At 42.9% G+C, this 16,398-nt stretch overlaps 3 protein-coding genes across 5 annotated transcripts; 2 read left to right on the top strand and 1 right to left on the bottom strand.

Moving 5' to 3' along the window:
* The first annotated feature begins 5,321 nt into the window (after window positions 1-5,321).
* Window positions 5,322-6,914, top strand: LOC109474191. The gene has a single exon (XM_019774446.1). It carries the CDS (start codon window positions 5,343-5,345, stop codon window positions 6,168-6,170), a length of 828 nt encoding a protein of 275 aa, XP_019630005.1. The 5' UTR covers window positions 5,322-5,342; the 3' UTR covers window positions 6,171-6,914.
* A 104-nt stretch (window positions 6,915-7,018) lies between these two features.
* Window positions 7,019-12,241, bottom strand: LOC109474178 (betaine--homocysteine S-methyltransferase 1-like). 2 transcript variants are annotated; one of them, XM_019774428.1, is made up of 10 exons: window positions 12,115-12,241; window positions 11,551-11,701; window positions 11,119-11,260; window positions 10,107-10,225; window positions 9,711-9,902; window positions 9,103-9,250; window positions 8,553-8,741; window positions 8,111-8,241; window positions 7,647-7,747; window positions 7,019-7,146 (listed from the first exon to the last, which is right to left on the bottom strand). In XM_019774428.1, the coding sequence occupies exons 2-10, from the start codon at window positions 11,686-11,688 to the stop codon at window positions 7,059-7,061; spliced, it is 1,248 nt and encodes a 415-aa protein (XP_019629987.1). In that variant the 5' UTR covers window positions 11,689-11,701; window positions 12,115-12,241; the 3' UTR covers window positions 7,019-7,058. The 2 variants fall into 2 exon arrangements, with proteins under 2 accessions (XP_019629987.1, XP_019629988.1); XM_019774429.1 differs by lacking the exon at window positions 12,115-12,241 and having other exon boundaries at window positions 11,551-11,710.
* Window positions 11,674-16,362, top strand: LOC109474190 (ectoine dioxygenase-like). 2 transcript variants are annotated; one of them, XM_019774444.1, is made up of 8 exons: window positions 11,674-11,771; window positions 13,331-13,608; window positions 13,916-14,007; window positions 14,258-14,348; window positions 14,497-14,583; window positions 14,779-14,888; window positions 15,162-15,246; window positions 15,648-16,362. In XM_019774444.1, exons 1-8 carry the CDS (start codon window positions 11,687-11,689, stop codon window positions 15,756-15,758), a joined length of 939 nt encoding a protein of 312 aa, XP_019630003.1. In that variant the 5' UTR covers window positions 11,674-11,686; the 3' UTR covers window positions 15,759-16,362. The 2 variants fall into 2 exon arrangements, with proteins under 2 accessions (XP_019630003.1, XP_019630004.1); XM_019774445.1 differs by lacking the exon at window positions 11,674-11,771 and adding an exon at window positions 12,323-12,838.
* Window positions 16,363-16,398: the final 36 nt, after the last annotated feature.

Genomic DNA, 16,398 nt, shown 5'->3' with positions numbered 1-16,398 from the left:
CATAGGTAGCCAGGATCCACGTCAAAAGCAAGACTATATGGGAACAATTCCCTAGATCCCCCCGGGACTTCTGTTGGGAAGAGGCGGAGATAGGTCCCATTCATGTCAAAGATTTGGATTCGGTTGTTAAACCAATCAGTAATGAATATTTTGTTGTCAGCAGACACAGCCACTCCATAGTTGTGTTCAAATTTCCCTGGCTCTCGTCCCTTCCCACCAAAGGTTATCATCTCCAAAATTCTGCCATCCATTTCTGTAATGAGGAATAAAGTCGTGAAATAAATCTGAAATATTGCATTTTGGAACACTTATTGTAATTGGAAAGGTTAAAGTCACCTGTTATGTCAGTCACAAATGTGGTTAATCTCAATAAAAGGATAATGCAACGTACCTTGTAAGTTTGGAGGGTTTGCCCGCAGTGTGGGAGGTGCCTTCACGGAAGATACGCTGAAATTCTTGTCCTGTGAGTTTTAATGGTAACTAGAAAGGTAACATTTTCAAAGCAAATGCATAATTTTTACCTTTGCATATGGTCTGCTCTGTTAATTCTTACTCAAACACATTCACATATATGGTGACAGGAATCCAAAAATCTCCTACTATAAAATTGCAACATGATCTTACCCAACACCAGTTACCATGGTGACAGACGGTCTGGTTCAGTTCATTGACCAGGTCACCAGGTCAGTGTTTGGAACGGAAGAAGAAACAGAGCAAAAACTTCGGTAAACATAAAAGTTAAATATTTATATAAGAAGTAATCAGTAATCATTGCAGTGCATATCAATTTCCCCGTCAGATTCATTTTCTTCCTCCGCATTGATATGTTTATTATAGGTTTTGCTTTCTGGAACATAGAATTTAAACACAGAGCTTGAACGTACCAATTTAACTTCTTCAACATATTGAGGTCTACATAAAATCTATCATGAGATGTCTGGGTCAGTATCAACATATAGTATCTTCAGTACATTTAACAAATTGGCCTTAGTTTTTTAAATCTCTGAAGTTGGATGTTGTGTTCTTGAACTTCTTTCCGCATTTTTTAGATGATTTGAATGTGATTAGAGTTAAATTCGGGAAGACTTTGATCGTCTGTCCATATCCCGAGAAGACAAGGGGGGCAATGCCAATGAGCTGTAATACTCACAGTCATGGTGGTCACAGCAGTGCTGCAGCTGGGAACACCAGTCGTTGAAACAGTCTCCACAGTTGGTGGCAACTATAGATAGGAACATGTATTTGACTATCATAAATAATTGACTCGAAAAAATTGCTCGACGAAAATGTTAGTTTTTGCCACGAATATAAAAAAAAGCATACCAAGTTACGAATGGCTCTTAGTTGGCTAGAGTTGTTGACATAGAATCTTAGGTTCTGACAGAGTAGACTAAAACTTACCAATTGAGCATCCCCCATGCTGGATTTCACCGCAAAGATCCCGCCAACAGTCATTGTTATCCCGCCAACAGTCAACGCTACTATGATCCCAACTGTCAGTACAGCAACGACCACCTGACACCAACTACATTCTGAAAAAGATAACCAGTATCATTACAACTCCCTGTCCACTTAAAGGAAAACAAAATGCTATCTTATATTCATTTTTTTGAAACAAGACTGACAATGAAAACATACATTGCCATGGCGACGGTGGGATGCCTCCTTGTGGTCTGTCGTGAGTTTGTTAAAAATAACATTTGGGGTTAGTTGGTGTAAAATTCCTAGAATTCTTGCAAACTGCACACAATACTGCACACAATACTGCACACATTAGGCTCGCCCATGAGGCGTCGCCAAAAATGTCAGGAAACAGCATTCAAAATCGAAGGTTATGAAACTTATGGAGTCATACATGAATGTTGACACCATCAAACGCGGTACATACCTATTTTGAGCCCGTTGCCTGCCGCTAATTTCCCACGTTTTGCGGTTACGTCATCGCCGTCATCATCATCATCTCTCTGGTACCTGGCAGCATCACGGCCGTGTTCTAATACCAACTTAGGATCGTCATCAGCAGATGGTTTGGTGGAGGGATCGTCATTAGCAGATGGATGGGTGGAGGGATCGTCATTAGCATATGGTTGGGTGGAGGGATCGTCATTAGCAGATAGTTTGGTGGAGGGATCGTCATTAGCAGATGGTTGGGTGGAGGGATCGTCATTAGCAGATGGGTGGGTGGAGGGATCGTCATTAGCAGATGAATGGGTGGAGGGATCGTCATTAGCAGATGGTTGGGTGGAGGGATCGTCATTAGCAGATAGTTTGGTGGAGGGATCGTCATTAGCAGATGGATGGGTGGAGGGATCGTCATTAGCATATATATATGGTTGGGTGGCTTGATCGCCAGGAATGTGAAGATAGACATCATTTTCAGCTTGCCTGAATAAAGCCTTGCCCATACTTGCTCGTGCCATACTTTTTTTGGGATGAGTCGTTTGTTGGGCCCTTGGTTGCAGTTTTCACCAATGTTTCTGGTAATGGAATGGAATTCGAAGACGTAAGATCGATGCCAAGACTATGCAAGATGCACACAATGACGTATGAACTATCGGACGTAACCAACTACCAAGTATCTAAAACCAGCTCATCAGAAATGACTTCAGAACAAGAAAGAGTCACAAGGCACCAACTGAGTTATCAACCCATGCAGTACTGATCATGAGGTGTTTACAAATGTGTACTTCATTAGAACTATCGCAAGTGGAACTCGTTGGAAGTTTTGGGAATCGGAATGATTCTATCTCTTAGGTTAGAGGTGTTTGGAAATGAGCTCTCGGTGAGGAGGCCCAATCAGACCGTGACAGTGAGAGATTGTATAACACAGGTTACGTCATAGGCAGACAGGATAATCCAATTTCCATGTAAATCCAGAACCTCACGTGTCGCTGTTTGTTGGACACCAGACAATTTCTACCTCTGTTGTGCCCGGAAGCATCTATATTTTTCAGTTGAGCTTGTTTTCGAGAATATTCCTCTTCCAAATATTGTTTTCAGATCTTCACAAAGAGATTTACGTTCAAGAACTTGGAACTATCCAAAGAAGAATCACAAATTTTTTTCTACGACATAATTTTTACGGATCCATTTTTTTGTATTCTGGAGTAAAATGTTACTTATCTATATATCACGATAGCAAAGACAAGTGTAAATGTCGACACGGTAATCTTGTATATATCTTCATATTTGCTAGCAGCCAGCATGAGATAAAATTTCTGAATTCAAAAACTTCATAATTCCAATGTTAACCCCAACATCAAAATAAAGATGCAAATTTAACTGTTTCCAGCTTTTACAAATTGATCTTCACGTTTTATCAAAATTTGCTGCACTTTTGTAAGCTGTTACGTTCTATTTTCAATGCAAATTGTGAAAACTCCGTACCATTTAAGGTATTAAATACACACATTTAGTAATAGTATTAAGTAAATCAAAGAAATTAAGAGACACAATAAAAAAATAAGTAAATAAGGAGACACCCACTTTTCCGGTGTTACCTGTATGAAGACACCTGGTACCTCTGACTGCGTCCGCTCGGAAGGAATACGTGTAGAACAGTAGATATTTGCATAAACATTAAAGGTTTTTACCATTCTGACAGAACCAAATTTGTGTTGCATTTTGTAGGAAGATACCACATTACCAATTAGCTTGCCTGCTTTAAGTGCCGATGCAGAATTTAGAATTATGAGTCATTTGCAGAACAGAGGATGCAACCACATATCACGAACTTAATAACTGGGTTTCACAAACACCCCAAGCATAGAATGGTCACTGCCTGATCAGTTAGGGAGGCTCTATAAGGGTTTTGTGTGAACAATTTTTGCAAACGTTTAATTCAGCAATTAAGACGGGAGCGTTACTGCAGATTAGGCTCTAATAGGGTATATAATCCTGACTGTGTAAAAAAAAAACATAAGGCTTAAAACGCTGCCCCGCAAGAAGTCTGCACAGGAGGCTATTTAAGAATACCAGTAGTCACTCGATACAGGTCGACTCTTGAAGCAGTTATCGGCTGCAAAACATTTATTTGAATACAGCATGTAACGAGACTGGGGTAACCCAAAACCCATCAATACACTGACTGAATGGAGGCGTGACACGGCCAGGGGTTTTATTACCAACACCTTTGTTAACGTTATTAAGTTACTGTGAAGTTCGGAAGGCGTCGGAGGCAAGAAGGTTTATGCTATAGCTGTGCACTGTAAGGACGTCAGGAGTGTGTCCAGGAGGAACTTAAATCCTGGACAGTCTTCTGTGTGTTCCTAAGACGGTTGTGAGTGTACTTAAGATGTATCGGTCGTTCCGTGTGCTAGTGTACGTGTTGTACACGTTGTACTTGTACGGAGGAGAGAGACTGGCGGTCGGGCAGATGACCACAGAAAATACCACAGATACGAGCTCCTTCACAGGACCTACAAACTCTACAAGCGTGGAGTCGACGACTATGGGCACAGCTGCCGTTACATCCACCTCTACAACGACTACAACGGTACAACCAACCCTTACAGCAAGTGTCGCCCCACGAAGTACAACGTCTCCAGCCGCATCTACAACTGCAACGGTACAACCAACCCTTACAGCGATCACGACTGCAAGTGTCGCCCCCCAAACTACAACGTCTCCAGCGCCATCTACAACTACAACGATACAACCAGGCCTTACAGCGACCCCCACCACTACCGCAGGTTTCACCCCAGAAACTACAACGCCTTCTGTCGCAACTACAACTACAACGGTACAACCAGCCCTTATAATTACACCGACCAGTACCGCAAGTTTTACCCGACAAGCTACAACCGCAAGTGTGTGTACAGTCGACACAAACAACAACGCGACATGTAACGTCTCACACGGAAGTCAGGTCTCAGGTTGCAATGATCAAGAAACGTGGATTGTGGAAGTTTCATTAACAAACACAGATATCGATAACTCTTCCGTAATTTTCGATGGCAACGACCCACTTGTTCTCGTCAATACAGTAAAGACCAACCGGACGGTCACATTTCAATACAGGTATGTTTGTTTTCTTTCAGAAGCTTTTTTGCCTGACTGTGTCTTTGTTTGTTTGCTTCTATCACCTTTCAAGAATAATCTTTCTGTATGCCTTGGTACATTGTATGCTGCGATATTCAAACATATTAGCTTTTTGATGATGCTAGAATTACATAATCTTTGGAATTAAAAATATAGGAAGAAAACACACTTCTAGATTGGTCGATTTTATTCAACAGTCCAACCCTATCAGCAAATGTTACACAATATCCACTCCACTCAGAAACTGTAGAAACGACCTCCAACTCCCAACCTTGATTTTGTTCAAAGACTGTATTGTTTTTATGTTCGTCTACAGTATAAGTTGCTGTTATGCGTCATCAACGTTCATGGTTGGCCAGGGACGCCTCAACACCACGACTTGCGTCGTCCATGTGAGAAACTCCGACCCGACACTGCAGCTGACCTTCGCCCATGACACCCTGGCGCACGCCGCCATCGCCTGCGGCGGAGGGATATCCTTCATCGTGCTTGTGCTCTGCCTGGTGGCGAGCGTGCGGAACAGGATGGAACAGAAGCCCGGAAAATCCAAAAGTGAAGAATTCGAACCTAATGCCATAAACAGCGACACGAAGATAGAGGGACTACAACCTCAGAGGTGCGGGGTACCCAGAAGGACGACACTGGATTCTGTCTTTGACGTGAGCCATAGTTCGTCTGATCCTCAGACGCCTGCAGAAAGATCTCGAGGCTACGTGGTTGAACTTGATGCAGAAGATCCCAGAGTCGTAGGGCCGTATCGTGCGGAAGAACGGTACGAGAGGGAATCGTACGTACACTCCCGTCCAAGTTACGAACACTCCCGTCCAAGTTACGAACACTCCCGTCCAAGTTACGAACACTCCCGTCCAAGTTATGAACACTCACGTCCAAGTCCCGACAGACGCCATCACGACGTTTCCTCTTCCCATCCCATGTCGACGTTTTCACCACACGAAGACGACCGTCTACGACAATTCTCCCGTTCTGCGTCACAACCAAGAGAAAGTCATGGCAGACCGTACGAAACCCATGACTTCTGGGGGATGAATCACTATGGCAACGAGTGGGAAACGCCACCCTATCATAGGGGCATAAGGAGCGGACCCCCGTCTGATTTTGATATGTACTGACGATAGTATTTCAGCTGTGTGATATGCTGTGATTCTCTGTTTTGAATCATGATATCGTGCTTTCTAGTGAACGATGCACAAATACAGATTAACTACAAATAAGACATAAGGCACAGTGCATAATCTTACATTTTATCAGCATATTCAGTTAGTACAAATTATAGGTTCAGTCTGGTTGTAACTCCGGCCTGGTCACAGCGAAACTGCTAGCTGTAGAAAAGTTTCCAGACTTTGTGGTTCTAGTGTCGTCACTGTCGGCGGGTCTGGGCATTCTCCATTTCTTGTATTCACAAATCGTTTAAGACTATCATCATCGTTTAAACCAACTTTAGAACATCAATGATTTATCAACTTCAGGACAGTATTGCTAGTTTATCAGTAGAAAGACGATGTCGATAATTTTTCAGCTTTAAATCATGTGTTATGTATAATGTTATATGTATCATGCGTATTATGTGATTGTAAACCCCGCATCAATTCAGTGCTATGAAATGCTGTGATTGCATGGGTAATGTTTGACCAATAAACCATTTATTATTATTATCGTTACCAATGAAAAGGAGATTGAGCTTTGCTGGACATGTGTGGAGACTCCCTGATCTCAGAACCACAAAACAGCTCTAACATGGAAGCCAGAAGGCACACGCCCGAGAGGGCGGCCTAGAGTCACTTTGCGGAAAACACTACAAAATGATGGGGTAAAACTTGGACTTAACTCACTTAAGGATATGGCAGTAGTGGCGCAAGACCGAAACCTTTGGAGACAAAAAGTCAGACAAGGAGTCGACCTATGCAACAAGGTTGCGGGAGGATCTAAGGTCTAAGGTAAGGACCAATAATTCATAAGCTTTAGAATACTTATCAATGATTTATTAGTTTAGAACATAATCACTGGTTTATCAGTTTGGGCTGTACATCCGGGTGCCCAGGGCGTCCAGAGGCCGGTTTTGTCCTTTCCCAGTGCTGCCGACTCCCCCTGTGGTGACAAAGGATTAGGAAGTTCATGTGTTACTGTATTCTTACATAATGTCAGCCGTATTACTGTATTCTTACATAATGCCAGCCGTATTACTGTATTCTTACATAATGCCAGCCGCCAGACCAGCTCTAAAGCAAAATTCTGTGATTCTGAATATCATTATATAATATGAGTATCTGTATACCCGGTATAACCACCCTTTGGCATAACACAGCAGCTTCGCAGGCACGCGGCGCGGCGGCAGCTGGCTACGTATACATTACACCGAACGACTTGTTACACCTAAGCTTGGAACATCTAACTCTAAACATTGTTTAAATTGTATTTGGTGACAGCGAGTTCCACTGTGCGATACATCTAGGAAAGAAACCTCAGTCCTTGGTTGATAACTCTGGTACTTGAAGGCATGCAACTATTTCTTGTTGCTTTCAGAGCTGGCGTTAGGTACTTAGTAATAATAAAAAATTTCTAGGAAATATTCTTCAAGACAGTCTTACTTGTTCCTGTTTGGTTCCAGCATGCTGTTCTTCAGCGCCCCTCCCCACGGCACGTGTTTCTTACTGGCCTCACCCAGCTTACCTCCGCGCTCTGGGGACAGCTGGAAAACAGGCAGTGGATAATCTACAAGCAGATGTTTTCGGGGGCAAAATCGTGAGAGTATCACATGCATAGTCCCAGACAGTATCCAATTGGCGCCCGTATATCTGGATAGTGGCTGACCAATTTGATACCGTCTGGACTATTGGATACTGTCTATTAGATACTCTCACGATCATGGTTGCCTAGCCTGCGAAAACATATGCTTGCAGTAACATCGACGTATGATACATATTACTGGGTAAACTGAAATTTTCTTGGGTCTCGTAGAAAGGAAATGCTAGTGTTTTGTCACAGAGCAATGCACATGGGTTAAAGAATACAGAGCTTCAACAACTATCATAACTACAATATGAATATCTACCTCCTCTGATATAGCCCTGATGTGGTGCGGTTCGAACCCGCAGCAGCCGCCGATGTACCTCACCCCCAGCTCATAAGCGGCACGCGCGAAGGTGTGGACTTCAAACCGGGTTAGCTGGCGGGGTTCCAGGGCTGGGGAAGGAACAGAAATAAGTATCAAAGTAGACAATGAAACGGGATTAATTTTTGGCAAGCGATCCTTGCTATCAAATAATTTTCCAGGGAGTGGTCCTCACATGAATGTTAGATTGTTACAGTGATTTTTAACATAGATTGGTGCTTATTATGACGATCATTCTCAACTCACACTAATCAACTCTGTTTTAGTTACATCGCTACCATCCGAATTTACATCTTTTTCTGAATCATAGGCCTTTGACGATAGTAGTTGAGGTTTTTACGCAATATCTTCATGACAACAATATTTTAAAATCGCTACGTACCAAAAGGACACTCGGGTAGCATCTGGTACCCCTCGTATTCATGCTCGACCTCCGGACAGTGGAAGCCGAGCGGCTGCATCATCAGGTACGGAGACAGGCCCTCCTTCTCCAGGGCTGCCTTCATCAGCGACATGGTCTTCAGGCCCGTGTTCGGGTCAAACTGGCAGTTGATACCGATCACGTCCGCTCCTGTGGATGTTAACAAGTTTTGCGAGTTTAAAAGTTGAAGTTTAGTGTTAAAATTCCAAGTTTTGCCTGTTGAAATGTTGAAGTTGTGTGTGTTCAAAGTTGAAGTTTCAACTGTTTCAAAGTTGAAGTTCTGAGTATTCAAAAGCTGAATTTGTGAGTGTTCAAAGTGGAAGTTTTGAGTTTTCAAAAGCTTTATTTGTGAATGTTCAGGGTTCAAAGTTTTGAAAAATTGAGGTTTTAAGTCTTTAAAAGTAGTTTTGAGAGATCAAAAGTTGTCAAAACAAAAGTTTTTGTGTGTTCCAAACAAGACCACATGTGTGGCTATTTGCAGAGAAAAAAATACAGACGAGTCGCATCTTACCAGCATCAGCCATTCTGACCGCACACTCCCCTGCCGACACGCCTGCACAGTCGCCTTTGGGTCCGATCCGTAACGTGCAGGCGACGGGTTTTCCCTTGGTCTTCATCAGCTCTATCGCCCACTCCGCCTCCTCCACGTGCCCGATGAACTAGTCATTGAAAAATTACGGTTCTTAGTGGCAGGTTCTTGGCACACTGGCAACACCAAATCTGTGCATGTCCACATCAATGTAAGGACACACTATGATGTGTAAAATCTTTGTTTTTCTTACTTGTGTGAAATAGCTCTACAACCCACCTCGCCTCTTCCACGTCTCTTCCAAATCTCTACCTGCATTCATCAATGTTTGGATAACATGTGATGTAAAATCTTCGTTTTCCTATAGCTACTTGGCAGAAATATAGCCTTTCGAAACTTCTTGTTTCCGTTGGACTATCTCCACAAGAGCAAAACCTTATTTCATCGATATCACTTGATTTACATCGACCAATAAGAAGTCTTGGTCGATACCCGTTCATGGGGCTTATTTTGCAAGCTTGGCCAGTAAATCGTCTTTTTCGTGTCATGTGACGTTCTAAGGCTAATAAGAAACCCATCACATGACTAACCTCGGCCAATAAGAAGTCCAGGTCGTGTTGTATGAAGGCCTCCAGCTGTTTGCTGTACTCCTGCTGCACGACTGTCTTCCCCTTCCCGTCCAGGTAGGAGGGGGTCGGGGACACAGCGCCGCACAGCAGCACGTCAGCCGCCCCCGACACCTCCTTCAGGATGGTACAAGCCTTGTCGTTCAGCTCTTTGCACTGAAAAACAACAACAATCGTTTGCATCTCTATCTTTATAGCCGGTATAACCGCCCTTCGGCGTAACACACCAGCTTCGCAGACACGCGGCGCGGCGGCAGCTAGCTACTTAGTATATCACACCGAATGACTTATTATTAGTGTTACACTCAATCTCAGCACTCAATTTCAGGATCTAGGAGTTGTTCAAAGCTTTCTAGTTACCGTGATGGTCCGCCCGGCCTCGTGCCCAGGCATGGTCAGCTTGTCGTCTGAGGAGTAGAAGGTTGAAGCTTGCAGAACATCTGCGCCTGCGTGTAGGTATTCTCTATGTAGAGATTTCACTGGAACAAAATGAAATATGTTTATGAAGCTTCTTTATGAAACTATCAGGGGCTTTTACAACGTTCCGGTGACCGCCTGTCACCTTCAGGGCAGTAGTGGCTAGTGATGATTCGTACTGCAGCGATAGGTGTCGCTGCCGATGTAAACCACTGGTTGATCAATGAAGAACCTTCTTGCGAAGTCTCTTCCCAGCCTGATGACATTATTCACGAAAGTTGGACTCTGTGTTAAATTTTTAAAGTGGATCTTGCCTTAATAGTGATTTGTACCTGTCCTCAGGCAACTAAGGACTGATGCGGACGATCTTTGAGCAAAAGGGGCCAACGTTCAAGGATATGATAGGGATAATTTGATTACTAATTTGCTGCCTGATGCCTGCGAACGATTGACCTTGTCCCTTGATAGAATTTCCGGTAATAATGAGCTCCAGATAATTATGTTATATTGTATTATCTTGTATTAGATATATCATCTGTAGTTTTGTACCGGTATACTAGTATGCCATACTTTATACAATTGTTGTGCAATAAATATTCATATCCCTCCCCCCTCATACAAATTGCTATGTATTCGATGTTGTGTTCAATTTCATGTCACTGTCTGGAAGATTTAACCAATGACATTGTCCTTGATCTGATTTAACTTATCACATTAACGTTATGGGTTCTATTGGCGCGCCAGCCATTTTCATTTTATGCCCACTACCTTTTGTATTAGTTATCCCAACCTGCTCTGCTGGTGTAAGGCTGCCCAGACCATGCATTTATGTTTCATGAGCAAAGGATCCTTATAAGCACATTATAGAGCTTTCTGCCAATGCTCACAAATCTATGTGAATAAGATAAATAAATATTCATATTTTTCATAAAGATAAACCTATGCTGCTACAGACCGGCTTCAGGGTGTTCTATGACGACCTCGGGTGTCCATGGCCCGGCCAGCACGTACCCTCGCCTCTCCAGGGTGAAGACATAGCTGCCGTCCCCGACAACAGGGCCCTCCCCCAGCCGCTCTAACAGGCCCTTCTTACGTACCTGTGGGGACGGGAGGCGCTCTACAAGTCAAGAGTACAAGCCAAAGCATGTAAATATTGTTTTTTTGCTTGTTTGTTTGTTTGCTTGTTAAATACTACATGTTGTTATTATTATTGCCTAGTCTAAAGTTTTGCGACATTTAAGTTGTCAAATTGTTTTCCCATTTCTCTTGTAAATTCTATACCTATTTCGTAAATGTTACATATTTACATGCTAAATGGGTATCTTAAATGCTCGAAAACTCGCGATGTTCAAGATATATCAATCATATACGTGAATGAACCACTCACTTGATCAGGGCCGCCATTGTTGTTCCGTGCTGTTGACCTGCTGAATTTGCGAACTCCGTGACTTACTAACACCACAGGAGACTTCTGCAGTAAACACTGATATCGCACTACCTTCGACAAACGGGACAGGTAAGACATGGTGACCTTTCACCTGGCGGAAGACGAGGTAAACAAACCGGTTATCTTCACCAGGCAAAAGATATCCCCAAGAAGTAATAAAGGTATGCGGGATATATAAACGGATTATCCTTAATTCACCGAACAATGATACCAGAAGATGTAATGAAAATATACAACTACACACGTACAGGACCCTTGAACATGCAGCAGGGAGGAACCTACTGTATAGCAAGGGGCCAGCTACTAGTGCCATGGCCTAGGCACAGGCAGATCGGTGCTCATTGTATGGCCCACCCTCCCTACTCCCACACCTTGCTTTCCTACAACAGACAACACGTCCACCTCGTTGGTATGTGGCCGTTAATTCCTTGACCCAATGATTAGTCACCACTGAACATGCAACACACCATGTAAAATCAACTACAAAGAAAGAGCAGTTCGTACCTTTTCTTGATCGTGACCTCGCCGTGCGGAGTTTCTTAGGCACACAGATAGAGCCTGTACCTAAACGTTTGTCGACAACTGACCACTGCTCGGGTCAGTACAGCCGACCTGATTTGCACCGGTTGATGTAGTTATTTATAACTCGCGCAAGCCTATTGGGACCCACCTTTCTTAAAGTCTAATGCCATGCAAATGCCCTCTGCCGTGGGGTAATCAATATTTACCGACGAAGCAACCACTGGAAAGAAGAGAGTGGCAGGTTATGGTGTCCCGCATCGCCAGTAACTAAAACGTGGTGACGAAAAAGAACTGTCGAAGCGTAGCTAGTAAAAACATACAGTATTTTACATCCAACGTCCAAAACATACAACCTATATATAATATAGATAACGTCAAGTCCTTCGTTGTGTGCATTTTGATGTATAATTGTAGGAGACCTTAAGGTCCTTAAGTCGCTGTACTTTTTGTTGTCAATAAAGATTTCAGTTATTGGCAATGGCCAGTTATGCAGATATTGAATCGTTGAAACTTTGAGCTTGCCTGGGCTTACAAAGTCCGCCACGCCACGAATCGGGTCGCATGTTTGTTTGACATTTCCTATTGTACCAGTCACCATGTGTACACAAAGATGGCGGCAGGGTTCCAACGTCATATGATTACAGTCCCTGACATGTGTGACGTACTGTACAAAGGGTAGAACACACTCAGACTGCGACGATGCCAGGTAAGTTCGACTAGAGTGAACATACTAAATACTATGGTAATTAAAATCGAGGATCGTTGTGATTTCTAAACACGTTTTGTGTGCGTTTTAGCAAGTGAAGACTTCAAGGTGACCCCCGTCACCTTTGTACACTACTATGTTATCAGGCTGCCTGGGAAAGTAATGTAATGTAATGTAATGTAATGTAATGTAATGAAGAGTCATAGGTCATTTTCCTCAGAAACTCGGTTGCACTTTGGACCAGTATTGTTGCTAAATCTAAATAAGCAGGTTCTCGTTATTCGACCTTTCCTATGTGCACGTACATGATTTGAATTAGCAGATTCTTTTCTCTTGGTGAAATAATATAGGTAGTCTACAAAATTATATTTCTTGTGTGAAATCTTTTGGTTTCTCGGCCTTTGTGGAACCGAAAAAAAGTTTACACTTGCTAAATGATTGAAATGTATATATTGGACATACAAACGATTGTTTTGAACTTTTTTTCTGTAGAATCTGAGTACCATTTTACGGAGGGTTTCAAGGTGACGGACGACGTCAAAGCTGCCTTCGACAAGAATGGCTACGTCATCATCCGGTCCCTCCTGAGCGGCGAGGAGACGAGGAAACTGACGGAGGCTCTGGAGTCCGATGAAGGCGTGAAGACCAAAAGCTACGGACGGGACGACACTGGGGGCAGGAAGACCAAGACGGTTCTGTGGAACAACGTCGGCAATGACATCACAGGCGTGGTGGCCAGGACGGAGAAAGTGGCGGGAACTTTCGAACAGGTTCTTAGAAATATAGAATGTGTAGAGAGGACGTCATTGGTGGGCCGCCGCCATCTTGGTGTCCTGCCGTATGTGAAGACTTTTGGTCAGTAACGGGACACCAAGATGGCGGATATCTTATGGCCAAGGTCTATACACGTAGAAACTGGATATATAATAGGTCTATGTATGTTTCGTAAGGATGAATTTATTTTTTCTGTTTAATCTGCCCATGTGTTCATCCACCGACTGGGGCCACTGGATTTTCATTGTTTACATCTAGTTTTTATTTACTGATTTCTCTTTGTTGTTGTTGTTATTTACACAGCTTCTTGGTGGTGAGGTATATCACTACCATTCCAAGGTCATCATGAAGGAGGCTCGGACGGGGGGCGCCCATCTCTGGCACCAGGATTATGGGTACGCTGCTTCCACTCTAAAAAGAAAAGTCCCATTCAGAAAAATTATGTTTGATTCTAGCATACTAGATACAAGAAAAACATTGATAATTGAGAGAATTGTATTAACACAGTTGGTTTCAGGTCTAAATTTATTCGGCAACTTCTTTCAGTCTTTTCAACCATAATTATATACATGTGTAAATAACCAATATGTTTGCGGTCTGGGGGCAAATGTGACAATGTTTTAAGTGAAAAATGTCTGTTTCCAGCTATTGGTACGAGAACGGCTGCATGTATCCTAATATGGGCACGGTGTGGATCGCTGTTGACAAGGCTGATAGGGGAAATGGTTGCCTCAAGGTAAGCAGAGATCGTTTTATCGAAAAAAAAAAACACTTAGCGATGGCTGAATGAACTGGTTAAACGGCTTAACTACGTCAAGAATCAATGTTGAAGATATACCTTCATGTGTTTATGTGTTTATTCGTCTGTTTGTTCCTTTGTTTAGATCATCCCTGGGTCCCACAGGGCTGGTAGAGTGGACCATGTTCGTGTCGGGGACCAGGCGGGAGCGGATCTAGAGAGAGTGGCAGAGGTAGGGAGTCCAGTTACAGTATTAAATGACATTGATGTGAATTTCTTTTCATCTAAACATTACACTTTGTTTCAGAAACTGTCCACCAGAAGAAGAAATACGGTTGCGTAGAAAGGTTCTTTCTTGTCAAAAACTCTAAGTTACTAATCTAATGACAGCAACACAAGAATGAAATTGTCATTTTTCATTCCTCAGCTTGAGAAGGCGCTTGGGCTGTTCCATGTGGAGATAGACCCGGGGGACGCGCTGTTCTTCCACTCCAACATCCTGCACCGCAGCGACCAGAACAGCAGCGACAGGCGCAGGTTCGCTCTTCTTCTATTGGCTGATTGCACGTGATGTCACGGCTTAAAGAAACGTGTTTTTGAGCACATAGTTCTCTTATTTATTGTATCCACGGTGTATCTAGGGCTGTGCTTTATCCAGAACCATGCACGATTCTGGATAGTCCATTCGTATCCAAAACCGTGCCTGGGGCACATCTACGTTCTTGGATACCATGTGTGACTGTTTCTTTCCGAGTAGAGAGCTGTATCGGAATGAGTTCTAATGTTGATGATGAACGTTTGTTGTTGCAGGTGGGCCTTTCTCGTTGCCTACAACCGTGCCGACAACAACCCCGTCTACAAACACCACCATCCTCAGTACACGCCTCTCAGCAAGGTGACTGTTGTTTCAAATTTAATAACTATAGGATTTTCATCAATGCATGAAGAGAACATATCCAAGTATTGACAAGTGACAATTAATAAATCATGCATTGTACGTTCAGAAAAATATCTCAAAAATAGGTCTCTTGGTCTTACACTGAGCAAATGGTGGGGTCGTGCGACGTGACGGTCGTGCGGAGTGTCCGACTCGGAACCAAGAGGTCCCGGGTTCGAATCCTGTCATGCCACTGATCGTGTGCGTTTGGGACTTTTCTCACTTCGCTCAGGTGGAAATGGGTGCTGTATTGTCTTCTGTGTTGGTGGCGGTATAAAAATAAGTTGACAAAAGACCTGAGTGTGCCGTCACCACGTCTTGTGAATACAAGTTTGGAATAATTATGTATTGTTTTGCAGCTTCCCAACGCGGCTATCCTGGAGTGTTCTACTGTGACTGACCTAACCGGGAAGGACTTCTTCTCTCTGGATAGAGACTTCTCCCTGGGGTCTTTGGACAAGAAGGCGTAACTGGCTCAACATGTTAACATGATGGTTATGTGTAGAGAAACATTAACCACAACCCGAACATGTTTTGTTCTTTGTTATCAAATTGCTTATAACCTTCTCCCTGCTGCCTAACCCCGTAACCAATAGAGCATTGGTAACCTAAAGACTTACTTCTGTCTGCTGAACACCCTCTCAAGCATTGTCGAGTCCTGCACCTTTAATAGTCTGAAGGCTGTTTGGAACGATTCACGACTTATGGGAAAACCTTTAATGGCTCGTAAAGGTAAAATACAGACATTTGTTTTCAACTAGTTACTAGTAACTAAAAATCTTAAATTTAGTACATTGTACCTACATTATAAAGACATATCCTGTCAAGCTATATTTCTGCTTTATTGCAGAATTTGCATTGCATCTTAGATTCTAATCTACTTCTTCGTTTTGCATTACCCTGTACTTTTTATGGACCGTCAAATAACTTATATGCTTATATTTAGCGTCCTTACGTAATATCTTGGCTCTTATTTATCATAAACCCTAACAGAATCGACACTTGAACAGATTAATAGAATGGATTGAATAAATACCTTGCTAGATAAGTAGCTATGTACAGCATACGGCTTGCTATATGCTATATTGAATCGACACTTCAAATAATAAC

This window comes from Branchiostoma belcheri, unplaced genomic scaffold (genome assembly GCF_001625305.1).
Source record: "Branchiostoma belcheri isolate BF01 breed outbred unplaced genomic scaffold, Haploidv18h27 scaffold30, whole genome shotgun sequence".
NCBI classification, from domain to species: domain Eukaryota; kingdom Metazoa; phylum Chordata; class Leptocardii; order Amphioxiformes; family Branchiostomatidae; genus Branchiostoma; species Branchiostoma belcheri.
The sequence above is the reverse complement of the archived record's forward strand: the minus strand, read 5'-3'. Positions and strand labels throughout refer to the sequence as shown.